This window comes from Alosa pseudoharengus, unplaced genomic scaffold, assembly GCF_046254945.1.
Source record: "Alosa pseudoharengus isolate Yale_2024_CS ecotype anadromous, Long Island Sound unplaced genomic scaffold, YU_APseudo_1.1 YU_APseudo_1.1_scf_10, whole genome shotgun sequence".
In the NCBI taxonomy this organism is placed as follows: Eukaryota; Metazoa; Chordata; class Actinopteri; order Clupeiformes; family Clupeidae; genus Alosa; species Alosa pseudoharengus.
Window position 1 is genome coordinate 18,698,135 of NW_027468565.1, and position 25,594 is coordinate 18,723,728.

The 25,594-nt window shown below is 43.0% G+C and overlaps 3 protein-coding genes across 6 annotated transcripts; 2 read left to right on the top strand and 1 right to left on the bottom strand.

Moving 5' to 3' along the window:
• The first annotated feature begins 491 nt into the window (after positions 1-491).
• snapc5 (small nuclear RNA activating complex, polypeptide 5) lies at positions 492-3,559 on the top strand. Its single transcript, XM_076266520.1, has 4 exons — positions 492-645; positions 1,243-1,358; positions 1,710-1,784; positions 2,700-3,559. The coding sequence occupies exons 2-4, from the start codon at positions 1,269-1,271 to the stop codon at positions 2,916-2,918; spliced, it is 384 nt and encodes a 127-aa protein (XP_076122635.1). The 5' UTR covers positions 492-645; positions 1,243-1,268; the 3' UTR covers positions 2,919-3,559.
• A 2,354-nt stretch (positions 3,560-5,913) lies between these two features.
• lctlb (lactase-like b) lies at positions 5,914-18,693 on the top strand. 2 transcript variants are annotated; one of them, XM_076266483.1, is made up of 14 exons: positions 5,914-6,070; positions 6,440-6,600; positions 7,023-7,110; positions 7,474-7,583; positions 7,852-7,980; positions 8,494-8,589; positions 8,709-8,763; positions 9,250-9,411; positions 10,778-11,052; positions 11,659-11,785; positions 12,502-12,701; positions 15,339-15,402; positions 17,783-17,827; positions 18,140-18,693. In XM_076266483.1, exons 1-14 carry the CDS (start codon positions 5,944-5,946, stop codon positions 18,253-18,255), a joined length of 1,755 nt encoding a protein of 584 aa, XP_076122598.1. In that variant the 5' UTR covers positions 5,914-5,943; the 3' UTR covers positions 18,256-18,693. The 2 variants fall into 2 exon arrangements, with proteins under 2 accessions (XP_076122598.1, XP_076122610.1); XM_076266495.1 differs by lacking the exon at positions 17,783-17,827.
• zwilch (zwilch kinetochore protein) lies at positions 13,295-25,417 on the bottom strand. 3 transcript variants are annotated; one of them, XM_076266454.1, is made up of 19 exons: positions 25,219-25,417; positions 24,907-24,949; positions 24,723-24,821; positions 24,504-24,631; positions 23,952-24,139; positions 23,306-23,385; positions 23,021-23,176; positions 22,712-22,783; positions 22,441-22,534; positions 22,122-22,174; positions 21,913-22,033; positions 21,676-21,755; positions 21,227-21,383; positions 19,738-19,766; positions 19,469-19,605; positions 19,244-19,339; positions 18,930-19,045; positions 18,704-18,803; positions 13,295-15,021 (listed from the first exon to the last, which is right to left on the bottom strand). In XM_076266454.1, exons 1-18 carry the CDS (start codon positions 25,266-25,268, stop codon positions 18,715-18,717), a joined length of 1,788 nt encoding a protein of 595 aa, XP_076122569.1. In that variant the 5' UTR covers positions 25,269-25,417; the 3' UTR covers positions 13,295-15,021; positions 18,704-18,714. The 3 variants fall into 3 exon arrangements, with proteins under 3 accessions (XP_076122569.1, XP_076122576.1, XP_076122585.1); XM_076266461.1 differs by having other exon boundaries at positions 13,417-15,021; positions 21,913-22,030; XM_076266470.1 differs by having other exon boundaries at positions 13,448-15,021; positions 24,732-24,821.
• Between the last annotated feature and the right edge of the window lie 177 nt (positions 25,418-25,594).

The following is a 25,594-nucleotide window of genomic DNA, read 5'->3' on the forward strand; positions in this document are numbered from 1 at the left end:
TTCCTGGTTCCTATAAAGCTGGCACCTGCCAGTTCAAAGGTTCTAGATGCAGGTGAGAACAGCAGAGGCAGGTGGGGTGTTGGGTGATTAAAAGAAGTTTTGTTGATCATTTTTAATTGTACTGGTGTATAAACATACATAGGCCTAATGTAACTCACACGAATTGCTATGATTTATTAGCAGTAAAATAAAGATTCAGACAAAAGGGATAACTACACTACACGGCACAGACAATGAAACTGAAATAAGCTGAAACACATTGATTAATAAAGCTAAACATAAAAAATAGCGACTCGTCGGATATGCATATTATATATTAGGCCACTGCACGGAACCAGACACGTAGGCTACGGCTCTGCACGGAACTATTCCAAGCTCATCACTCAAAGCTCTCTCAAAATTAACCACACGGGGGCGCACAATCTTTGTTTGGCTCTTGGCGAAAAGGAAGAGCGGTTTTCTCAAACAGGAAGTTGGTTGGTTGCGCCTAACTTACGTTTCACTCGTGACGTCTATGCTGCTACCTCCTGTGAAAGTGTGTTGTTTGTACTGCAAGAGTGATGCGATCTCTAAATCTGCCCTTATTTATAACAGTGCAGCTTCGCCAGTCTGTTCACTTTAAGACGTAGTGTACACTTTGTTCACGTACGTATGCAATGAAAATGTATTAATACCATTATCCGTTAAGTGGTGTGGCTAGCTCAGCTAGCTAGCTATCTCAGCAGTAGATAGATAGGCATGTTGACAATGCAGACCTAAGCACGAAACCTTGTGTCGCAGACTTGTTCACGTTAGACAGTTTTGGAGTTTGAGGTAATGGCCTTTTATTTCGAGGCAAAACGACACCCAGGCAATGTATGGGTTTGAAATGCTATGCAAAATTATGATCTCCGTAAAATGTGTCCTTGATTGTCAAACAGCTGATATCTGACTGACATATTGTGATTATTGGGTGCAAGTCATAGTATTCTTGAGCCCATCAGTGCAACGACGTGCATTAAATGCGTTTTTAACGACCGTTCCCGTCTCTGCATTTCAATCGTTTTGGCATTTACTTCTATGTCAGTAGGCTACATCTCCCCCCTACGCACCACGGGTAGCGTTAGCTGCCCCACACACTGTGATCGAATGTGTGGGCAACATTACATTAATCACGACTTATCGGTCAAAGACGATCATCGCAGCCGTTTCACAGCGCAACTTTGTGCGGTGTTTTTAATGACAGTGACGTTCTTTCTGTAGGAATGCGGTAGGGCCCTCCCGAGACCATGCTTAGCCGTCTGCAGGAGCTGAAGAAGGAAGAGGAGACTCTTCTGAAAATCAAGGGGATGTTGCAAGATCAGCTCAACAGACTCAAGGTAGCACCTGACACCTCATCATAAACGTGCTGCTGTTGCTCTTTACTTCACACACATTTAGTTGTGGTACTACTTTAAGGTCTGTAGCCTGCAGGACAAATCTCATGTACTGCCGACTCAGTTGGTTTGTATGCATGTAGACAAAAGTGCTATATGTTTGTCAAACTTGATACGAACTCCTGGAAGGATCGAGTCTTTTAGCATTCACCACAGTAGGTGTCAGTCAAGCTGACAGATACACTCCTGAAGTGAACTATGACCAATGATAGTGTGTATTGCATCGCATGAGAGCAGTGATGCGTGTGTGTGTGTGTGTGTAAGTACAGTGTAACACAGTCCTCTTCTTTCCAGTTTGAAGAAGGAGCACTGAGATCGCTGATCAACGCCCAGAATGCAGAGTGCACAGAGGAGACAGCCTCAGCCCAGGTGAACACTCACACTCAATTTCAGTAGAAAATAACTTTAAGTGGGTGCTGTGACTTGTGATTGTAGGCTACTCCCTGGACATTCTTGGTAATTCTTGTGTAACTGAAAATTGTTGTTTCAATAGATTGTCGAAAGCTGTTAATAGCTGTATGTATGTTAACCTGCATTGAGTTAACTGCTTGGTTCAGGCCAGCTGTCAGGAGGGAGGTTTACCTAACGTTCATACTGCACAGCTATGAAACAGCTGACTATAACCATTACACTCACCATCCTACTTACTCCCAATCAATGACACGGCACCAATGTAAATTGCATTGTGATGACCGCACAGCTCAGCCCTGCACTCGCCCGGACTCGAACCTGCAACCCGCAGCACCTCAGGTTGGGAGTTGAGCGTGCTAGCAATTGAGCTAAAACCCCAGGGTGTCATAGCTCTCTCACTAGCGCGAGTCTTAAGGTGTCGGGAAGGAGTTTTACCTAACGATCCTGCACAGCTATGGACCAGCTGGCTACCGTTACATAAGCATTGGGCAATTTTGACACCTAAGATATTTATGTGCAGATGCCTCTCACAGGGCATGGGGCAGCCGTGGCCTACTGATTAGCGCTTCGGACTTGTAACCGGAGGGTTGCCGGTTCGAACCCCGTGAGCAAGGCACCTAACCCCTCACTGCTCCCCGAGCGCCGCTGTTGCAGAGTGTGTGTGTGCTTTACCTCACTGTGTGTTCACTGTGTGCTGAGTGTGTTTCACTAATTCACGGATTGGGATAAATGCAGAGACCAAATTCCCCTCACGGGATCAAAAGAGTATATATACTTATACTATACAGGACATGTGGTCCTTGTGTTGTGTTGGCATTGAACTGTGGGGTTGGTAAGCTGTCCGTTGTTATAGTGGATGTTTCTGTGCTGCAGGTGGAAATTAATCCAGATGACGAGGAAGAAATCAACCAGACAGAACTAGTCCTTGGAGCCCCAATAGATCAGAACATGGAGGAAGAGGAGGAAGAGGATGAGGAGGACGAAAATGAAGATGATGACGAAGATGAGGACGAGGATGGTCACAACGAACTTCAGATGATGCTGGGAGTGGGAGTGGAGGAGGATTACGAGGACGATGAAGACTGTTACTGAGCTGCTCCTGCAAACCTGGATGTGATGTGATGTCTGGTCTCCATGGTGACGTTTATGCTGTAGGATGTAATCAGTCTGTAATGAGAGTAGCTCGTGAGCTCATTGCTAGGAATCACTGTCCTCACATTGTAACTCAAGCCAAGGCTTTCTAATATCATTGGAGTACATGGAAAGTATTGTGGACTTTGGACAGTTTCATGTGCTATTTAGCCGTCAACGTAAAAAATGAAAGTCCTTTTGGTATAGAATTGCATTCAACCTGAATGTAAGATGTAAGCTACCTTTATTCAGTGCTTCTGTTCTGACTGGTTTGTAAATATTGGGACTTTTTGAGAGCACGCTTAGGTTCAAAAGGTCTTAGTAAACTAAACACAGCAGCTGGTGTATATATTAAACAAGTCATGAAAAAACATGTTGTTTTTCTGAGCCACTAAGAGATCATCACTGCTACCTTTGCCTTGAAATGACTATAGGTATGATGGTTTGGATATCATAAAGTAACTGAGCACAAAAGAGAAGACGTGGAATTATTTTGATGTTTACATTCTTTTGAAACCACATTGTCACTTTAGAGATTGTACATTTTGTTAATGTGACGGTAAAGAAACAGAATATGTTCAATAAATGCGCTTTTGATATTATGCATTGCCATCCTCTCATGTTGACTGGCACAGATTGTAAGAGTGGTGTGGAGTATGTTGGGAAATGGAGGCTGATGGTACTCTCTTCACCATGGTGCTAAATAGCAAAACTGCATCAATCATCTATGTAAAATGGAGGCTGCAAACAGCTTAGCGACATCAACATCTGATCCCAGAGACACAGTAAAGCTGTGGAATACAGTAGTGACTCCTACGAGAATCCACACACAGGACTCTGGCATGGGTTCAGCATTGATATGCTAAACTGCGGTCACCGTTAGAGCACGGCTCATTTATCCAGACCCAACCGAATGATGCCCTCCCTGCTGGGCAGTGCCCATGCCAAACACCCCTGTAGCCCCCACCATGCCATGTGCCCTATCTCCACCCAGGTCCAGCAGTTCAGCACTTTCCAAAAGGTCCAAAAACAATGCTGCAGCGCTGGACAAAGCACTCGGAGACCACTCTGGACATGGGTGGCGCCACACACTAACCCTAACAATGGGGAGGTCATTGATGGATATATACAGCTTTGCATGTGTGCTGGTGCCCATGGAGATGGACAGAGGTGCTCCAGCAACAGCATCCTTCCTCAGTCCCGTCTCTGTGTCTGGGACGCCAGGACAAGGTGGGCCACGTCTCTCTCTCATAGCTCCACAGGAACTTTACCGTATGACCATCTAGTGTTGACTTATGAACCTAATAATAAGTTAAGTATAATCAGTAACAAGTTCATAATAATTTCTTGGTCTTGGTTGCATTGTATGATGCACCCAAAAATTCATATAAGAGTAAAAGAATTTACTTCATACTACTTAGTATTTTCATCACTAATTAAACATTATGTTTAAAAAAATTTCCCAATGCTATGTAATATATTCAATTGTGTAATATCTCTTCACAGAATAAGCTGAGTGGACCATAAACAAGGAACAGGTAGAGTATGTCTGTAATTATGATTTTGAAATAAATGTCCCAGTTGTATTTGTTGACAAATCCCTCATGTGGACCTGATGCCAGGTGCAGTTTGAAAGACCAGATAGCCTATCCTCTGCACCGCATAATCCTTTTCAACTGGTCACGCTCATTGTCACACTCAACACAATCACCTATCAGAACCCCGCAACATTAACTTTGCTTACCGCGTCAAACCTGCGTTTGTAAGAGATCTGTCCACCTTTGCAAAATGAGCTCACAGTCCATTTACCTTCAATGGGAGGGCATTTTGGTGTGGATTGGGGGTCACGAGATACCCACCCCCACCCCATCGTTGTCCACCCCTGACTCTGAATAGAGCTCTGGATGCTTCCATGCGGTGAGGCGAGAGCAGGTGCTGTAGTCTCTGCACTGTGGAGCCAGAGAGGTGGATGAGCTGTTTGGCTGGACTATTTTCTCACATTTAATGACATTTGTCACCGGAGCCAATGCAGATTCTGTGAGGTAGGTCTGATGTCCAATTAAAAAGGCTTGTGGAATTGGGAAAATGAGCTGTTTGTGCATGCAAATTTGTTTGTTTTTTAGTGTCAAAATGATGGCTAAGGCAAAATGATAGTAAAATGAATAAAGCATGCAAGTTGTTAAGTATGTAAAGTATTTTTTTTATTGCCAAAGTTACCTCATCGGCACACAGTTCCTACGGGGACAAGTTCTGTATGCACATAAGAAAGCAATTTGTGTCTGTACATTGGGCCTTCTATGATATAAATGTAACTTTATGACTAAAGAAACATGTTTACTGTATATTTCCATTTACAGTAGTGATTTGTTCTCATGTTTGTCCACTGGAAACCCCAGCCAGTTCAGCTGTGTCCGGTCTCTGTCCAGTAGCGGTTTCACCCTGTCCTGTCTTTGGGCTGTGTTGTCGTTGCATAGCAGGTAGAGCAGCAGTATGGGGGGGCCCGTTTTGATTCTGTGTTCCGGTGAAAGTTATGTTTGGAACAGAAATACTTCAGATCTTTCATGCACCTCGCCATGGCACACAGGCCAGACATTTCTGCATGTGGTCAGAACTGGTTAGACAGGATTTGGTCAGACAAGGACTATCAAGAATAGCGCTGATGACTAAAGTGATGAATAATGAACATGATTGTAGATGGATAAGATGGTGTAAGTAATCCTAAAAGAACACTGACGTGTACACTGCACAGTGCAGCTTCCCTTAATAACTTGTCTATGTTGTCTGCCATTTTGGAATAAGGCTATTAAGATATTAACTTTGACTTGTTACGCTGTCTTTCACCTGTCATTTTTGGAGGCTATATTTTGGGGCTATAAAGATTTCTCCCTTTGATGTCGTCTCTTTTCACCTGTGCCCAGTTGTGTGTGACGCCACCGAGGGAGAGTGAGTGTGCCCGTGACCGTGCCCATCGCTGAGGAGGACTACCATGCTGCCCCGTAGTGCAGTGACCACTTGCCATGTGCTTGTGCTGGTGCTGTGTCTGTCTGCGGCTGAGGACTTCGACTGGACAAAGAACGAGCGCGGCTCCTTCTATTATGGCACTTTTCCAAGTGGTAATGTACCTCCGACTGGGCTAGCACTGAATGAGACACTCTGGCACAGGTTCTGTACCTCTGCCATTTAAGAACATTCAATTATAGCCTCTCAAAGTTTCAAAGATGTCAATTGTTTAGAATGGGCAGTTGGACAGCTTCACAGTTATTGTTCTTCTTTAAAAAAAAATGTGTTAACACCACTCACAAATATCTAGTTTTTTGTTAACACCACTCACAAATATCTTGTTTTTTGTTTACATGCAGAATATTTGCTGTGAAATGTATTGCTAGATTGGTAGACATTGTAATAGTCTTGTTCAGGCCATCCCTAAGCCCCTGATTGATTTCACTTGGCGTATAACTAAGGGGCTTGTTTTAATTGGTCAGGATTTTCGTGGGGTGCCGGCAGTTCAGCCTATCAGACCGAAGGAGCCTGGGACAAAGATGGAAAAGGACTGAGTATCTGGGATGTGTTCACCCACAAGAAGGGAAAGATCTTCCTCAACGACACTGGAGACTCTTCCTGTGAGGGTTACTTCAAGTTCAGGGTAGGTGGAGGGAGCCTAATCAGCCCAAAAGCCACATTCTTCATGGGCCTCTTCAGCTTTTTAAATTTATTTATCATTATTGACTGATGGTGTAGAAACCCTGATCGGTTATTTGTTTATTAGATGTGTAATGTAACACACATGTAAATAGATTCAAGTTATTTGCCATAAACATTATCTTTTAACTCATAATGTAGTGTTTATATACTTTAAGTCGCTTTGGACAAAAGTGCCTGCCAAATACCGTGAACATAAATAAACATAAACAAAGTAAACAAATGTATGTTTGAAACTGACAAATTCCTGAAACTGTTCCCACTCAGCCACTACTGCTCACACCAACGACCTGTGAACAGCCAGTTTGTCACCCAATCAGATTTCTGCCTCCTCTATAACCCCGCCTCTGTTCCGCCCCCACGCAGGATGATGTTGCGCTGATGAAGGAGCTGAAGCTGAACCACTACCGTTTCTCCATCTCCTGGCCCAGGCTCATCCCCACCGGCATCAAGTGTATGCGTCCACACTCATCCTCTGGATCTGAGTACACTGATCCGTATTTGAATTTTAAATACATAATCCCATTACATGTATCCTGTCACTACCCAACGCTGGTTGTACAGTGATATTACAATTAGTGCACTAAAAAGGCCATTTCAGGTGCTTTGGACATGACCCATTGTGGTCACTGGTTTAAATAAGAGAAGTATACTACGTAGTATTCTTTTTATCCACTCAGTATGCGTACCTGTTTATCCCTATAGGACTACTGGTAAAATACTGTTTGCATATCATGTTTGTAATTGTTCCAATAACCAGGCTCTTTCTGATCATGACTATGAATACCATACTACATGTACATCTCTGTCTATGCAGCGGACCATGTGAATGAGAAAGGAATCAAGTACTACGAGAACCTCATAGACACTCTGCTGGAGAATCAGATCACTCCCATTGTGACCCTCTACCACTGGGACCTGCCACAGGTGCATACGCACACTACATGCGTCTCTCAGAGATCTCAGAGTTCACATCCACATTTCTGTTGATGCAGTACGGGGCGGTGCTAGAAACATGGGAGCATCCCAATACTACTACTGTTGGCCTTTATGTTCTATTCCTGCCAGTACAGGGCCCTTGGAATCCTACTTTCCATCTGCCGTAAAGCTCCCTCAAATATGGTGTAGAATGCACAATCTCAAGTGTTATAAAGTCAAAGTATTTCTGTTTTCCCACTAATCTCTTGGATTGTAGGTGTTGCAGGAGAAATATGGTGGATGGCAGAACATCAGTATGGTGAACTACTTCAATGACTTTGCCAACCTCTGTTTCGAGAGATTTGGTAACCGAGTTAAATACTGGATAACATTCAACAATCCATGGGTACGCATACCTGCTTAATTACATTACAACACTCCATGGTTATGCATACCTGCTCAATTACATTACAACACTCCATGGGTATGCATACCTGCTCAATTACATTACAACACTACCAGTGCAAATACAACTGTAGAAATAACCCAATCCATGGGTATGCATACCTGTTCAATTACACTACAACACTATCCATGGGTACGCATACCTGTTTAATTGCATTACAACACTATCAGTGCAAACACAACTGTAGAAATAACTCAATCCATGGGTACGCATACCTGTTCAATTACATTACAACACTATCAGTGCAAATATAAACATAGAAATAACCCATCATGGTTGGGCTGTTATGGCTTGGTCATTTAAATCTTACAAAACTGACATGTTTTGGTATTAAGCCTTTGTCAGGTAGTTAGAAACAAGAGTGCTTGGAGTACCCTATGAGTAACTAATCCAAACACACACACATGCCCTGACTGGTCATTGCTTGTCCTGTTTCCTGTGTTGTCTGGGCAGTCTGTGGCGGTGGAGGGCTATGAGACAGGAGAGCATGCTCCAGGCATGAAGCTGAGAGGCACTGGGGCCTACAGGGCTGCCCATCACATCATCAAGGTCAGAGGTCATCACCAAGGTCACAGATGCATCTTGATTTCATCTTTTCTCTGGACTAAAACCTGTTGTTTCCTAAATCAATAGCTGTGCTGACGTTTCCACCCTTGCCTCCCTCCCAGGCCCATGCTAAGGTCTGGCACACCTATGACTCTCTATGGAGAAGCAAACAGAAAGGTAATGGACAGTGGCCAATAAGGTCCAAATTGCTCACCATAATTCCAGCACCTATAAAAATGATTTTGTAGCAAGAAAAATAGGCTGGCATTAAAGCCGGAGCTGCATCAGAGTCTTTTTTCAGTAATGGCAAAAGGCAACTTTTTTATGCTTTTTGACATTTGTCAAGTGGATAGTTTTTGTGACATAACAATAAAACATGGAGCTCTAGCTGGGCTGCTGGTCCACTTCTACGTTTTTGCTCTATACCCAAGTAATTAGGTCAGAGAAACATGCATTTGGCTTTTGATGATGCTCCATAATTTGCAAGAATGTAGCAGGAAATGATGGACCCCTTCTCTCTAAAATCTCTTAACTTTGTAGTGTACATCCACACTGTCAGGAGTAGCTCTGTGTAACTCCAGTAAGTGGCTCATGCTAACATGAGTCTGTTGTTCTCTGTGTATGTATGTACTCATGGCTTGTGCCTCTGGCTCTGTCTGCCAGGTATGGTGGGCATCTCTCTGGCTGGGGACTGGGGCGAGCCTGTGGACATGACCAACCAGAAGGACATCGAGGCAGCAGAGCGATATGTCCAGTTCTACATGGGCTGGTTCGCCACACCCATCTTCCATGGGGACTACCCTCAAGTAATGAAGGACTTCGTTGGTAAGAATGGCAAAACTAATCTACATGAACAGCAAATGACAACAAATTAATTGGGTCCTACTGGATATATTGTGAATGACGAGTTTTCCTTTCTCATGTCAGCCTCCTCTGCCTCCCACATGTTCCTGACAGAAAATAGCAACCTCCTTAGGAATGGATCCTGACCTAGTCTGGCATTGACCCACTCTAGATTAGGCTGGGACAGACTCTATTGACCCACTCTAGATTAGGCTGGGACAGACTGATGGCATTGACCCACTCTAGATTAGGCTGGGACAGACTCTATTGACCCACTCTAGATTAGGCTGGGACAGACTGATGGCATTGACCCACTCTAGATTAGGCTGGGACAGACTCCATTGACCCACTCTAGATTAGGCTGGGACAGACTGATGGCATTGACCCACTCTAGATTAGGCTGGGACAGGCTGATGGCATTGACCCACTCTAGATTAGGCTGGGACAGACTGATGGTTATTCACAAGTTCTCAAGAAATGTTAATTTGCAGTGTATTCTATAGTTCCAACATATTTGATTAAAAGTATGAAAAGCATTTGGCATGCAGTAAATGAATTGAAGAACATAAACTTCTATTAAAACTTGCACTACTACTTGTAAATAGATAAATAAATGTTAAAGGAACCATATTTAAGAAATGTATTTCAATTAATCATAAAATGGCCCTGATATGTCACTAGACATTAAGAAATCATGTTCATTTCAAATACTTATATCACTGGGGGCAGCCGTGGCCTACTAGTTAGCGCTTCGGACTTGTAACCGTAGGGTTGCCGGTTCGAACCCCGACCAGTAGGCACGGCTGAAGTGCCCTTGAGCAAGGCACCTAACCCCTCACTGCTCCCCGAGCGCCGCTGTTTTTGCAGGCAGCGCACTGCGCCAGGATTAGTGTGTGCTTCACCTCACTGTGTGTTCACTGTGTGCTGAGTGTTTTTCACTAATTCACGGATTGGGATAAATGCAGAGACCAAATTTCCCTCACGGGATCAAAAGAGTATAGCCTATATACTTATATACTTATACTATACTGACAACAGTAGTCCGGCCAGGATATTGTCATTTCAAAAGTGAAGTTGCAGCCCTCAACTGATGTTGATGTTGTGTTTTGTCATGTTGTGTTTTGGCCTGATGCGCCACCCTCCACCTATCTACTAATCACGAAGTCAGTAGTGTTTCGGCATCCGGGTTGGCAACCTCGTGTCAGGGGGGAGGGGGAGGGGATACACCGTTCTACAGTCATTTGAAAGTGATTGCAGTACCAGTTTTGACCACAATCTTACATATGGTTCCTTTAACATGTGCAATATGTAAGTGTAAATGCCATGAATGCGTCCGTGTGTCCTGCAGGTCGTAAGAGTGCGCAGCAGGGCCTGGGCACGTCCCGTCTGCCCACGTTCTCGTCCCAGGAGAAGAGCTATGTGAAGGGCACCTGTGACTTCTTGGGCGTCGGCCATTTCACCACGCGTTACATCACCCAGAAGACGTACCCGGCAGGCCGTGGCAGCACTTTCTACACTGACCGCGACGTGGCCGAGCTGGTGGACCCCCGCTGGCCGGATCCTGGCTCCGAGTGGCTCTACGCCGTGCCCTGGGGATTCCGCAGGCTTCTCAACTTCATTAAGGTGGGAGAGTTAGCACCCAAGGGTGTCAGTTTATCAAACTGCTTTGTTATCTTTCAGGATTTTCTTATTCCTTGAGTTTACTGGTTATGGTATGGAAGTAAGTAAAAGTAAAAAAAAAGTCAAATTAAAACTGGTTTAACATGTATTTAAACCCCCCAGTTTTGAGTTATGGCATCTGTTGTCTTATGTATAGGTTGTTGAGGTATTAAGTATTTAGTGCTGTTGTATGTATAGGTTGTTGAGGTATTAAGTATCTAGTGTTGTCTTATATATAGGTTATTGAGGTATTAAGTATTTAGGTTGCAGTAGTATAGTTTCAATATGTACAGTCCATATGCCTTAAATTGCTTAACATCAAAATGTACAATTCCTAAATCCACTGCTGATAATAATCGCTGGCCAAGTGTACATATGAGTGAAGTTGTTCTCTGTTCCCTGATTAGACTCTGTATGGGAACCCAATGATCTATCAAGTTGTTCTCCATTCCCTGATTAGACTCAGTATGGGAACCCAATGATCTACATCAAGTTGTTCTGTGTTACCTGATTAGACTGAGTATGGGAACCCAATGATCTACATCAAGTTGTTCTGTGTTCCCTGATTAGACTCAGTATGGGAACCCAATGATCTACATCACAGAGAATGGCGTATCTGAGAAGATGCAGTGCACAGAGCTGTGTGATAACTGGAGGATCCAGTACATGAAGGACTACACCAACGAGATGCTGAAGGGTCAGTGCCGCTCAAATCACCCCATTATTGTCCACTGACCACAACACAGAAAACTCTTTCAGCACTTGGATATGCAGTTAAACATTCTCAAAAACTCTTAAAATGATTTATTCGCAACATTGTTCTCTATAATATACCTTACTATTGGGATTGTTCCCATTATCTTGGTCACTGGCCCCAAAGGGTGCATGGCTTCAGTTGAAGCACCTCCATAGGGTGTAACACCTGAGCTTACATAGATAATTGGGCACCTCCACAGGGTGTAACACCTGTGCTTACATAGGTAATTGGGCACTTCCATAGGTAATTGGGCACCTCCATAGGGTTTAACACCTGAGCTTACATAGATAATTTGGCACCTCTATAGGGTTGAACACCTGAGCTTACATAGGTAATTGGGCACCTCCATAGGGTTGAACACCTGAGCTTACATAGGTAATTGGGCAGTCTATGCTTTGTCTCACCATAGCATAGTTATGTGCGTCACATGTGGCTCACCAAAGAGCAACATATTGCCAAGGAGTGAAGCAATCTTTGTTGGTTAATCCTGCAATATGCAATTCCCAACTGGTCACGATCAGGTCATAGGTTGAGTCACTTATGTGGCTAGGGGATAAAAAGTGGCCTTTAAACACATTCGGATCACTTTGTGTCCAATGTATGATAGTCTTAATATCTCCAGTGAGATTCTCTGTCCTCTCCTCTCGCACGTCCAGCGATCAAAGATGGGGTGGACGTTAAGGGCTACACGGCCTGGTCTCTACTGGACAAGTTTGAGTGGGACGAGGGGTACTCGGAGAGGTTCGGCCTGTACTACGTGGACTTCAAGAACAAGAACAAGCCCCGGTACCCCAAAGCCTCAGTGCAGTTCTACAAGAACATCATCAACGCCAATGGCTTTCCCAGTCAGAGAGAGGTAAGGGCCTCTACCTCCTGGTTCTCATGCACCAATCAATTCAAACCATAATCACAACGCGCCCCATTAACAATAGACCATTTGAGACAACGGTCTCCAACTTCTCCACAGAATCAAAACCACAACGCCCCCAGTCACTCAACCATCGTGTAGTAAGATGGAATATACTTATTACTATTAACTATTAGGGTTGCAAAATTCTGGGAATTTTCAAAGTTGGAATTAACGGGAATAAACAGGAATTAATGGGAATAAACTGGGACATTTTAATATGGCAAGTTAGTCTATAACAGGGATCTTAAATGTAGTGGAAAAAAACCCATCTTGCAGCATAATATTAGTTAAAACAATTGATTTAATGCAATTTCAGTTAAATTTCTACCCTGCACCTACGTCAATCACATGCACACAGCAATCCGCATAGACTACTAGACATAAAGGAAACCTATGGTGCGTTCATGTGCATTGGAAAAAATTTCCCAGTGAAAACGTCATCTCATGTGAGAATAACTGGTGTGAAACTGGGGGAAGTTTGTGAATAGAGTTGCCCAGTTATGGGCTTGTCATCACTTTTGTCCACATTCAAATGGGTGTAGATAGATAGATAGATAGATAAATACTTTATTGATCCCCAAGGGGAAATTCAGGGGGTCTCAGTAGCATACAGACATCACACACAACATGCACTTACAGCAAAAGGTAAATATAAGTATAAGTATGAGTATAAACATATAACCAAACTCCACTGTACAATAGAGACAGTAGGAGATAAGAAAAGCTAACAAAACTATAAATACTATATAAATTAAATGTAAAAAAAACAGTGTGCTTAAGGGTGGTCAAGTATGAGACGCTTGTAATGACAGGGCCTGTAGTTCTGTGTGCAAAGTGAGGTGCTCAAGAGAGTGAGTATCCTGGTGAAGGTGCAAAGTAGTCCAACAGTAGTTCTACGTCATTTTGCATAAGCTCTAACGGGACGATTAATGACCATATGCTCATATTGCATGTCTGATTAAGCTTAACAACTTTATAATCATAATCTATGAAGTTTGGGGTGTTATGTCATTATTTTTTATATATTCTTTATATTTGTTTTACCATTTTCTGGGATACAAACTGGACAAAGTGATAGTCAGTCAATGTTCCAACCAATCGGATTTTGTTGTTGAGCGGCGTGGTGCATCTTGGGCAGTTCAGTGATTTCAATGTTGCTAGCTCGCTAGTAAACCATAGGCAGATAATGGGATTCCTGCTAATATGCTAGCTAGCTTTGTATGCTAAGCTAAGCGCAAATATGAACAAACAAGTCATATTGCTTATTACGAAATAAAATGTTAATGTTTGTATATGAAACAGTTTGTATGAATTACCCCAAATTTCCAGTTAATTCCCGTAAATTCCCATAGTTTCCTTTAATTCCATGAAAGTTTCCAATTTGGAATATTTCCAAAATTCCCCAGCTTAACGTCCCATGGAAAGTTTCCGGAAATTTTCCGCCCCTTTGCAACCCTATTGTTAAGACTAAATGGCCACAGATGGGGTTCCTTAAAAGTGTTTTTTAAGCACTGTGCCGGGGCACACTAGTGTGCCGTGAGAGATCATTAGGTGTGCCGCAGAAAATTACCCAAATGTCACTCACTGGTCCAGAAAAGCAACTTTTGCATCAAAGAATTTATAACCACATGCTCTCATTGATTGTATGATTGCACTATTTGTGGTATGCAGGCATTGTACAACGGGGGCCCCATATCCAGTATTCACAGAATCATCACATATCCAGTTCATAACAACAATTAAATTAGATATACCGTATTTTCTGGACTATAAGTCGCACCGGAGTATAAGTCGCACCAGTCAAAAAATGTGTCATGAAGAGGAAAAAACCATATATATAAATATATATATGTTGCACCTGAGTCGCAGGACCAGCCAAACTATGAAAAAAAGTGCGACTTATAGTCCGGAAAATACGGTAGTCACCTACAAATGAACCAGAGGGCGCTTGTTTTATTGAGCAGGTCTTGCATAGAAGCCATAATAAGGCCATATCTGTGTATTATTTAAAGATTCAGGCTATGGTATGTTTATTTTTTCTTCACACAGGGACATTTTAAGTGTCAAAAGTGTGCCGTGGCACAAAAAAGGTTGAAAAACACTGCCTTAAAAGACCAGACATGAACAGCATACAAACATGTAGTTCTGCAACATTAAAAAATACATTTATTACATATATATAAAAACAGACAAGACACTTTGTACACAGAAGAAATATGATGCTATAACTCAACTCTTGTAGAGGAAAACATCTTACACGGGACATCTGCAAAAGAAAAAGATTTATCATTATCAAATGATTAAGGTTGCAAAATACATCATGTTATTCCCCTTAGGCATCCGTAATGGCAGGTTATATAACACTGACATGTGCAAGAAGCATGTAGTCGATCACATTTCCATCTGCTAAACAAATGACAAGGATATACATTAGCTATACAGCAGCGATTCTGCATGGCTAGAAGCCTTATACATTTCTGGCACTTGTGATAGTTATGTTTTTGTACAGTTTCTGTCAAATAAACAAACAAATCGCTAAAAGTAAACCAGAAACTCATGTCCATGTCGCACTGCCCCCATCAGGTAGAGAACTGGAAGAGGAAGTCTACAGATACCTGCTCTTCTAGCAACCAACTTCTAGCTGCAGGTCAGTGACAAGAATCACCCATTTGCACACACACACAAACACACATTACTAGCTGGGGCAAACAAAAAAAGATTCTTCCTCTTATGTCACTTACCTAAATTATGTTCTCAAAAAGTATGTGACTAAATTCTACACAGAGCACATATTAGATTTGTATTGAGGCCACGTTGAGACCCATTATTGCCATGCATGCCATAGACAAGACCAAAACGAGATTGAAAATGCAGTTGGAAGTGTCAAACCCTCTTTTGAAACATCAGAGCTTCATTTAGTTCAATTGGAAGTGTCAAACCCTCCTTTGAAAACATCAGCTTCATTTAGTTCTGACATGATGTAAGTGTTACTTGAATTCTGACATTCACTAGTATTCATCTATAGCCAGAAATCAATAATACATTTAAGGGGGTGTCACGTATGGGGAATTTTGTGGATACAGCAGTATTGCTCCAAACATCCCATACCAATACATATTTGAAGCCCTCTCTCTCCACTGTGTGTGCATAAACTTTGATTAAGTGATTCCGATTCAGTTGATTAACTGAGTAACCAACATCCGCTTAGTTGACCTGGTTGTGAGAGGCTTCAATATGTTAGAGGCTGTGCGTTGCTTTGAGCAAGACGGAAACAATTTTCTTGGGGTCCACTCTGAGGTTAACCAATTCTGAAGGAGAAGGGAGAAGGAGGGAGGGAGGGAGGGAGTAAGAGAGAGAGAGAGAGAGGCGGTCTGAGAGACAGCTAGAGACTGGCGTTATAACAGACTTTCAGAAAAACCTCTAACAGGATTTTTCTTTGTTTGCCCCTCCAGCTAGAAGAAAGTCCAAGGCAAATAAGGAACATGCAGAGGTGCCAAAGGTTTGGCCTGTGCATGATGAGGTTTAGACTCCTGTGCATGATGAGGTTTAGACTCTAGGGGTACATTTATGCAATTATGAAGCGCATTCCTCTCTGGCTTTGGCTTCTGCTGCTAACAGGCTCGCTGTGTGGTCTGGAATGACTCAGTCCTTTGGGATGGGATGGGGGGGGGGGGGGGGGGGGTTTGGGGAAAGAATGGGATGGGTTAGAATTAGCTGAGGGAGTGTCCAGAAGTGTCCAGACCATCTCCCATCATTTGTTAGCTCTCACTCTGTCGCCTCACTTTATGATGATGGACGTTATTTTATATATTATGTATAAAAAACAAGTAATAGTTACTATTATAATTAGGCTAATGATTTGTCTGCCACTGACTGTAACATTCAAACCAAATAAAACTAAAATAAAAAAATATATAATTACTTAACCTGGGTTTTCCCATGTTGCCTTGCGCGTGATTTGTCTGACGTTAATCAGGCTAATAATTACTTATCAATCTGTAGTAATGTACCACTGTGACCCATCCACATTATGGGTGTCGTAAAACTGTGTGTGGGAGTGTGATAGGGAAGTGGTTTAGGACTAAAGTGAGTGGGCCCTGGGGTCTGGACAGGTCATTAACAGTACTGGTTTAGGACTAAAGTGTGTGGGCCCTTTGGGCCTGGACAGGTCATTAACAGTACTTGTTTAATGCTGCGCGGCTTTTAGAATCCTATCCCTACTGAGGAGCCAAGTCATTCTGCTGTGCTGCTGCTAATGATGTTTGTGTGTGTGTGTTGTTCTGTTGGCATTTCTACAACGCTGCTTTGCTGTGGCTTGGTGATTTTCATCTCCAGCGACTCATTTTAACACTTAACTCTTTGAGGGCTGCTTCTGTTGTTGTTGCCGTTTTAAATTTAAGGCCGCTTTAGCATATAGCTGCTTCTTCCAATACTCCTAAACCGCAATTCCCAGAACCCGCAGCCTTACCATACCACAACATTTCACAGAAGGTTATGAGCAGGATGCTAAGCAACCTGTGGCTTCGCTGCAAAACAGATTGGAAACTCATTTACTCTTTTGCGGGCAGAGAACCCACCCACGCACTCACACACTCACACACCCACAAAAACTGTCATCTGCATTGCGGTGAATGGACCAAAACTAATAGCCAATGTTCAGGCCATTTCAAAATTAGAGGATAGTTCATAACAGGAGTACATTTCCCAGATTCCTCCTACATTTAAGCTGCTATTGACACAGAAGGCTTCACAGCTTGAATCCATAACACCCCCCTCTCTTCTCTAACAACCAAACACACACACACACACACACACACACACACACACAAACACACACTGCATGCACACACACAGATCTACCACTTCATCTCCTAATGCTGTTGGCTGAAAGCAAGCTCAAGCGCGCACGTTACAGTACTTCCTGGTTTGCCAAGGGAAGTGTTGTGCCAGTCCTCAAAGGGTTAATGTGTCGTGCCACACACACACACACACCTCTCTAAGACTTTGTCTCTCGTTCTCTTCATCAGAGGCACAACGGAGCACGGCTGCCAATATACTAAGACTTATTCATGGTAAGCCACCAGCCTGACAAATCTTTCCCCTTCAAACACCTCTCCGTGGCTTTCAAACCCCTCCGTGCTTTTGAAGGACATCGGTGATTATTAACCCTTTTGAAGGACATCAGTGATTATTAACCCTTTGAGAGCTCAAAGGCTCAACTTTGTGCTTAAGCAGTTGGCAACTTCTTTGTTTGCTTCATAAAAACACAAAGATAAAATGTAAGTTTTCCTCAGGGCACAGGGATACTCTACTAACCTGTGTGTGTGTGTGTATATGTGTGTACATGTGTTTGTGTGTGTTGTTTGGCTATGTGTTTGTTTCAGATCCCCTGACCAGTCACATGGAGATGGTCACAGAGATTGTCGTCCCCACTGTGTGCACTCTCTGCATCCTGCTTGGTGCAGTCTTCCTCATGTTCCTGCTGCGCAGACGCAACTGAGCGAGCACACACACACACATATAATCATGTCAGATATCGAAGACTGGCACTTTTCACTTGCCACACACACACACACACACACACCAGTGCCAGTCACACATTTGGCTGACCACAGAGGACCGGAATGCTGTTTTTTTTTTTACTAAGCTACAGGATGTGAATGCCATGCCGATGGTTGCTAGGTATCCCACACAAAGTGTTAACTAATACACACTGCACAGCTGGGACTTCTTCACTTCCCTTCTTCTGCAGACAGTGGGGAGGACACTTCTGATTACCAAGGGTTGGATTTTGAATAAATATTTTGAACAGACTCCCAGTTTTCATACTTTTGCGGACAAAAAGGTTAACGTTTCTCCATGAACATTTTTTCCACAAAGAAATTGTTAAGTCTCCAAATGAATGACCTGGCAAACCTGGGAAGTGATTTGAAGCTTAGGTGACTCACCTGTGAGGACTTTAGATGAAGTTTATCAGGCTGTGGGTCACCAAGGTGCTGAAGAAGGCAGTGTCCTCCTTTTCCCCATTTACGGTAGTCTTATTAAAATCTACCTCACAGGGGAAAAAAACATCTCTTGGAGTATATTGTGTATTTAATAAACTAGTATTTAGTTAAGCATTTAGCAGAGTTAACCCATTGAATGTGCGGAGGATGGCTGGAACTCTAGTCTCACCTGAAGAAAAGGTCACGTGATCCACCAGGGGCTGATCGCTCAGGTGAAAGGAGGTTCTGACCTCTCGAGAGCCCTGACCACTGAAGACCTCCACCCCCCACACTATGGGCTCCTCCCTACGACACACACACACACAGAAATATGCAAAAACACAAAATCAACATAAGAACATACAATCCATGTTGAACATTTACAAGCATATAAGCTATCACGTATATGTATACCGGTATGTATATGTATGTATATATGTATATGTAAACATTTCCAGCTAACAATCCCTGAATGTAAATAATGAACTCGATGGTAAGTCTTACTTCTGGTAAAAGTTGCTGATCATGACAGGTCTGATTTGCATCTGAAATATGTGTTCTTCGTTGTAAGGGCTTGTTTTATAGTACTTTAGGCAGGATCTGAAACAAAGAATCACAGTAACACTACATTAAAAAAAACACATACAAAAATAATGAATGTAAAATAGGGGCTTAAACTCAGAGACACAGACTCACTGGCGCTGCTGTGGATGTGGAAGATCAACTTACTGTATGAATGGAAAGAGGCACTCGTAGTGCAGGTTGAGGAAGGTGCTACAGATCACCAGGATCTCTAGTAGGTGGTGCAGTTTCTTCACTCGGGTTACTTGCTCTTGTAGGTCCACTTCTGTGCTCAGGTAGTAGCTCTGGACATCACAGGAGGGCAGTAAAGATAAGAAGCAGCTCATGTGCAGTACACAATGGTGCTTTTGAGTACTTAATTGAACGTTTTTGTAATCAAATATACAGAAAGAGTAAACATGCAACCAGATCCTCACCAGGTTATTTAGAGTGGTCAGCTCCCTTCCTGAAATAAGACGAGCAAGAGCATAACTGATCCAAACAAGAACAGTGAGGGACAAATCTGACATGCTGTTAAAGGTGCCATGTGTAATGTCCGCCAAAAAAACAATTCATACTCCACATTCCATAAAAGATGGGGGCAGTATACCTCCAGAAAGTGAGTTGGTCTACCCTCGAGTAACAACCGAGAAACGTGTATTGCAGTTTGGCTGGCGGTTATGTTGCCCGCATACCGCCTCCCATGGCCGAAACTGGTATTATGACACCTGTCGGGCTGTGGCTAGTAATTTAGTATGCTAATTCAGGTTGATATCTCTGCAGCACTATACCTTGTCATTTTTTAAATCACATCATCGCCCTTTTTTCTTCTCATTCTTTTGATGCATGTAGCTAATTTTTTGGATATTTTTACCTTAATTCTTACACATGGCACCTTTAAAAAACAATGCTGTATCTTTGAAATATTCTCAAGACATTTTGAAAACAATTGCTAGACGCTATTACCGGTACATGAATTAGTCCTGTATGTAGCATTATGTTAAAAGGTTCTATTACATGAATTAGTACTGTATGTAGCATGTTAAAAGGCTTGTTGTCCGGCTCCCTCATCTTCATTTGAGGCTGTTGGGTTTCAACTTGCTGACAGGTTCATGTGGGACACAGTGAGGACCCGCCCCCTTCCCCATACACAGTTTTTACATTCATGTGGCGGAGGCGCCACAGTCATCGTTCTTGTTGTCAGGGCTTTATGTCCGTCTTGGTGCCACATCACCTCCTAGGCCTTTGGTCATATGGACAATTGGACAACATCAACACGTTTGCCATGATAACGTCCAGTGGTCTTGTAGCCAGTAGACAAGGCAAACGTCAGGGTTTCCATTCAGCTCATTTGCATATTCTATGTGCATTCATGTAAATTTGCCTCAAGAATATGCACATCTGTGGACTTTTCCATCCACTGTATTATGCATATTAAAAATTGACTTTCTCCTAATCGAGGGAAAAGTTCAGTTCAGCTGTGGAATTAAAGGTCGTCTGGGCATACAGGAAGAAATGCAACAAATGTGTGCAGGCTAAATTCTAATTGCGTAATACCTTATTCAAATAGAAAGTTAATCTACCCCCCTCTGGCCAATTCAATTTCTAGGCGCATTAGAAGAATTAATGCGCATTTTAAGGGTTTCCAGTCAGGATGGACTCTAGTTTAGCTGATGCTTTTATGCAAAGTAACTTACACATGAGGACACACTCATACTAAAGCACAAAAGGAGACCTTATACTAGTAGCAGTACAGTAGCCCTGTGCCCTCTATTGCAAGTCACTTTCGTCGTTTTCGTACCCCCTTCACACCATAGCCGCCAGAACCAAAGAGGCAGGTTTCAGTAGCGAGCCGAGTGAAAAGTGTTCCTGACCGATGAGGTAACTGATATGGACCCAAGTTGATGGTTGATGATGTAAACTGACCGATGAGGTAGTTGATGTAGTCCTTCCTCATCTTGTCCAGGCCCATCTCCAGCAGCATGTGCACGGGGGTGAGACCGGACAGGGACACATCCTCCATCTGCTGTTTGTACGACTGCAGGATGAGTCTGCCCAGGGAGTTCCTGCTGTTCTTGGGCACCTGTACAGGAGGAGGAGGGGGCGAGAACAAGGCTTTATGAGACCGTCTAAAAAATGTTATAATGTTGAGATACACACAGACACACACACACACACACACACAAGATTAAGATAATGATATGTTAATCTATGCTAGCCATCCTTCCCTCTGTGCAAGTGATCCACACTTGCACATCCTCGCCAGCCTTGCCAGCCTCGAAAACGTCACAAAACTTGTAGAGCAAACAGACTTGAGAAACATCAGGATGAAATGCCACACACTAAATGCCTGGACGACAGAAATGGAAACTCACCCCTGGTTTGATCTTGCCATGTTTGACAGCAGAGATAACCATTTTCAGACAATCTATTATGTCCTGGTATGAGGTCACACCTGCAAATGACAATGCCAAGATGGCTATGACCGCATGCTCAAACTGAAACACCACTGATGGGAGAGGGGGAAAACACACCAACTAACTACTAGTGTAAATAATGTTGTAGTAATAGTAAGTAATGGTGTAGTAATGGTAAAGAAAAGAAAGTCTCACTGCTTCTCATCTTGACCCAGAGCTGGTCAGTGAAGTCCAGATCGCCTCTGTCCAGTCCTGCAGAGCCGTAGATGCTAATGCCCTTGTCTGCTGCTGGCATGTCTGTCTTGCCTTCCTTCTGCTTAGGTGGACACAACACAATGTTAGCTCCACAACCCATCTCATCTCACATGTGTTGGTCAACCTGGTTGCGTCATAAGGTAGGTTACCTCAACCACCTTCCCAGTTTGGGCTTGGCCTGTTCTCTCAATGTTCTCCAGCTCTGCAAAGAAAATACCAAATTACAATACATACTGTGTGTGTGTGTGTGTGTGTGTGTGTGTGTGTGTGTTGTGTGTGTGTGTGTAGACACATAGACACAAAATAGTCAGTAAACAACTACAGACATGAAAACAAAACTTGAGAACCCCATTAGAAAGAAGTCTGTGGTGGAGTTGTATTTTTGTTGGTAGTTAAACTGATTTATAATTTGTCCGTGATCAAATCAGCAATCCAACAGACATCATCCACGCATGGCTATGGCAGTACCTTCCACAAGAGCTTTAGTCAGGTCCACGGCTGACCTGGGGTCAGTGGGGTCGGGCCACTCTGCTTCACCTGTCTGGAGCCCCTGGGCTAGAGCCTAACAGGTGAGGGACGAGCGAGCCAAAGCAGTCCGCACAGGTAGCACCGTTAGGGGACGACAAAGGAAAGGGCCACATGTTAGGTGTTGAATTGCAAAAGAAGTGAATTACTGAAGACGGTTCTATTCAGTACCACACCACAGTAAATACAATTGTTTAATTAGTTAAATACTTGCCTCCAGAAACTCCAGTTCCTTGTAGGTTTCATACAAAGGGCTCTTTATATCTCCGATTGCCAGCTTGATATCCTGGAAATAAAAGGTTGCGCATTTTCTTACAATATTACAAAAATGGCAGAGAAGCTTATTGCTTTTTTATGACACCCCCGAGTTCTGCACAAAGTTGACTGACAGGGGGTTGTTTTCTCAGCATGGATAAAGACAAGTCCTACACTAAAAGAGAAAAAAAATCCACTGAAAAGGTCCCTGGATTAGGCTTAATCCATGTCCGGCCCACAGAGTTTGCCTAGAGCCCGTCCTGCTCACCAAAACGGCCTCGGACGACTGGGGTGGCATCTGAAAGATCTTCTCCACATTACTCCACTTAAAGACAGCAGTGACGCTGCACTGGGACTCGATGACTGTATTCTCCACCACTGTGGAGCCAAACAAGTTGTACTGAGCATAGCCCTTTGTCTCTACCTGAAAACACAGCATACATATTCCAGTTTATTTCAATTAATTTCACATTTCACCACTAGTTTCAAAGAAGTGTCAATTCAGTTACAACAGGTATTTTGGAAAACATCCTGGACATCTGAAATGTCTTACGGCAGATGCACGGTGTCTCTTCTGATGTAACTGCATCAGTTCATCCAAACTGAGAAAAGATGACTTATCTTCAGTTGCCCCTGCACAACATATTACAATGTACATGTCAAAGTCTGATGACCATATTTCCTGCAAAAACACTCAGACACTGTGTGAGCAAAGGCATACAGATACAATAGATCTGCAAACAGATACAATTATTGGGGCAGTCGTGGCCTACTGGTTAGGGCTTCGGGCTTGTAACCAGAGGGTTGCCAGTTCGATCCCCGACCAGTAGGAACGGCTGAAGTGCCCTTGAGCAAGGCACCTAAACCCTCACTGCTCCCAGAGCGCCGCTGTAGCAAGGCAGCTCACTACTCCGGGTTAGTGTGTGCTTCACCTCACTGTGTGTTCACTGTGTGCTCTGTGTGTTCACTAATTCACGGATGGGATAAATGCAGAGACCAAATTCCTTGTATACTTATAGTATACTTAAGTATACTTGGCGGAGAAACCTGATTTACATTATAAAATATTTGAGGTTTCCACTGTGTGGTAAGGCTGAGTTTTCACAGTGATATTTCCCCTCAACTGTAGTAGGTGAAGAAGAAAACATGAAGTCCAAGCCATACCAGCAGAATATGATAACCTAGTCAGAGTGCATTACCTTTGCTGCAAACAGTGTACAGCTTGATGGCACTGACTTTGTTGCCTGTAGAGACGGGTTCTGCCCCAAGCCACGTGGTACCTATGGGGTCACTCATGTCACAGCGCACCCAGAGGGGCAGGAGAGGAGAGCACAGGGCACTGGGCATGTTTGGGTTCTGGCTCATGGTGTACCAAGACATCAGCTGCCTGCAAACAGGATTGAAACTTGAATTTCCCCTTGGGGATCAATAAAGTATCTATCTATCTATCTATCTATCTAGGAGGATGAGGAGATCTTGGTGAACAGGCACATTCAAGGAAAGTGCATCAAGATCTCACGGTTCTTGATACATGTCTACATTTGAGACGCATGACTTCCAAAGACAGGACTGATTTAAATCTGTACATCTGCAAAATAGCAGATTAAATTCACATCATCTCACATCATGTCACTTATACAAGGCATTTGCGGAAATTATTAAATTATGTAATGTAATGCAAGGTATTTCAGATCACCTCAGTGCAATGTTTTCATACATTCACAAAAGCATTTCTAAAGTCAGTATGTTACCTTGCTTTCGTTAGTGATAAAGGTTGAGGACCAATGTCATTTTGTTGTTCACTGGCTTCCTCCTCATTGAGTATGTCCTCACTGGGCAGCGAGTCCTCAGTTTCGTCCCTGTCCTGCGGAAGATGAAGCTGGAAACAGAGATGGTGTTGGTGACGCTGTTGGTTGGGTTCTTCTCATAATCTCAAATAACACAAGAGAGTCAAGAGCCTGGTAACTTACAATGCTCACCTTTTTCCAAACGACGAGGACAGGAAGATTTCCGCAGACTAACTTGTGCAGTGACATTTCATGTTTCACCAAGGATATCTGGATGTCGTCCTATTTCAATAGTGCTAGTTATATCACCATGACCATTTGTATTTTTTATTGCAAAATATACGTGTGAATAATGATTGTTTCTTACCTCGTATAGTAGTTCATCTTCGGCCTTTTCTTGACATAACAATCTTAAATAACAACAACATTCATGTCAGGTATGATTGTAAAAACATTAACGCCTACAACACAGTTAGCCATCGTAGGATACTTGATGTTAGCTAAATCTCACGTTAACCAGTCAGCCAATATTGCTTGTTTGTGTTAACAGATTAGAGCTAACAGTTAAAAATGACTTCTGTATTGCATTTCACAAAATTCTTCATTCCTATTTAACGTTACATTAGGCTATTCTATGAAAGGACGCGAATACGTTACAGATTAAGTTGGCGTTGCTCACTTCAAAGAGGCGACAAAGCGATTGGCATCTTTTAACATTTTAGAACCCATCTCTTCGGACCAAATACCAAGCAAATCTGTTAAATGTGTATGGAGAAGCTAAGATCGCTGATAATGTGTTGCTTGTCTTGTCCAATCTACAACACTACCAGAAAATTTCAACTCTAATTTCCCATAACTTTTTGTTTTTGACATGTCGCGCCAATGACTTTCATCCATACAGTCATTGGTCGGGCCACTTACACGTCATGACGTTTTTGGAAATTCAGCAAGTAGTTCGGTCAAATCTGTGGTTGTCATCCGCCAAAACATTAAATAGTTCATAAGATATAGTCCCTCTTCTTTTTATTTGTTCAGTGATAAGTTATGAATTCTGT

Excerpts from the sequence above, each read along its gene's own strand:
- snapc5 (XM_076266520.1), top strand. The coding sequence starts at position 1,269 with ATGCTTAGCCGTCTGCAGGAGCTGAAGAAGGAAGAGGAGACTCTTCTG. Across the intron at positions 1,359-1,709 it reads ATCAGCTCAACAGACTCAAG|TTTGAAGAAGGAGCACTGAG; the intron begins GTAGCACCTGAC and ends TCTTCTTTCCAG. Across the intron at positions 1,785-2,699 it reads AGGAGACAGCCTCAGCCCAG|GTGGAAATTAATCCAGATGA; the intron begins GTGAACACTCAC and ends TCTGTGCTGCAG.
- lctlb (XM_076266483.1), top strand. The coding sequence starts at position 5,944 with ATGCTGCCCCGTAGTGCAGTGACCACTTGCCATGTGCTTGTGCTGGTG. Across the intron at positions 9,412-10,777 it reads AGTAATGAAGGACTTCGTTG|GTCGTAAGAGTGCGCAGCAG; the intron begins GTAAGAATGGCA and ends TGTGTCCTGCAG. Across the intron at positions 15,403-17,782 it reads CAACCAACTTCTAGCTGCAG|AGGCACAACGGAGCACGGCT; the intron begins GTCAGTGACAAG and ends TCTCTTCATCAG.
- zwilch (XM_076266454.1), bottom strand. The coding sequence starts at position 25,268 with ATGGGTTCTAAAATGTTAAAAGATGCCAATCGCTTTGTCGCCTCTTTG. Across the intron at positions 22,784-23,020 it reads AGTCGTCCGAGGCCGTTTTG|GATATCAAGCTGGCAATCGG; the intron begins GTGAGCAGGACG and ends TTTTATTTCCAG. Across the intron at positions 19,046-19,243 it reads ATCAGCAACTTTTACCAGAA|GGAGGAGCCCATAGTGTGGG; the intron begins GTAAGACTTACC and ends TGTGTGTCGTAG.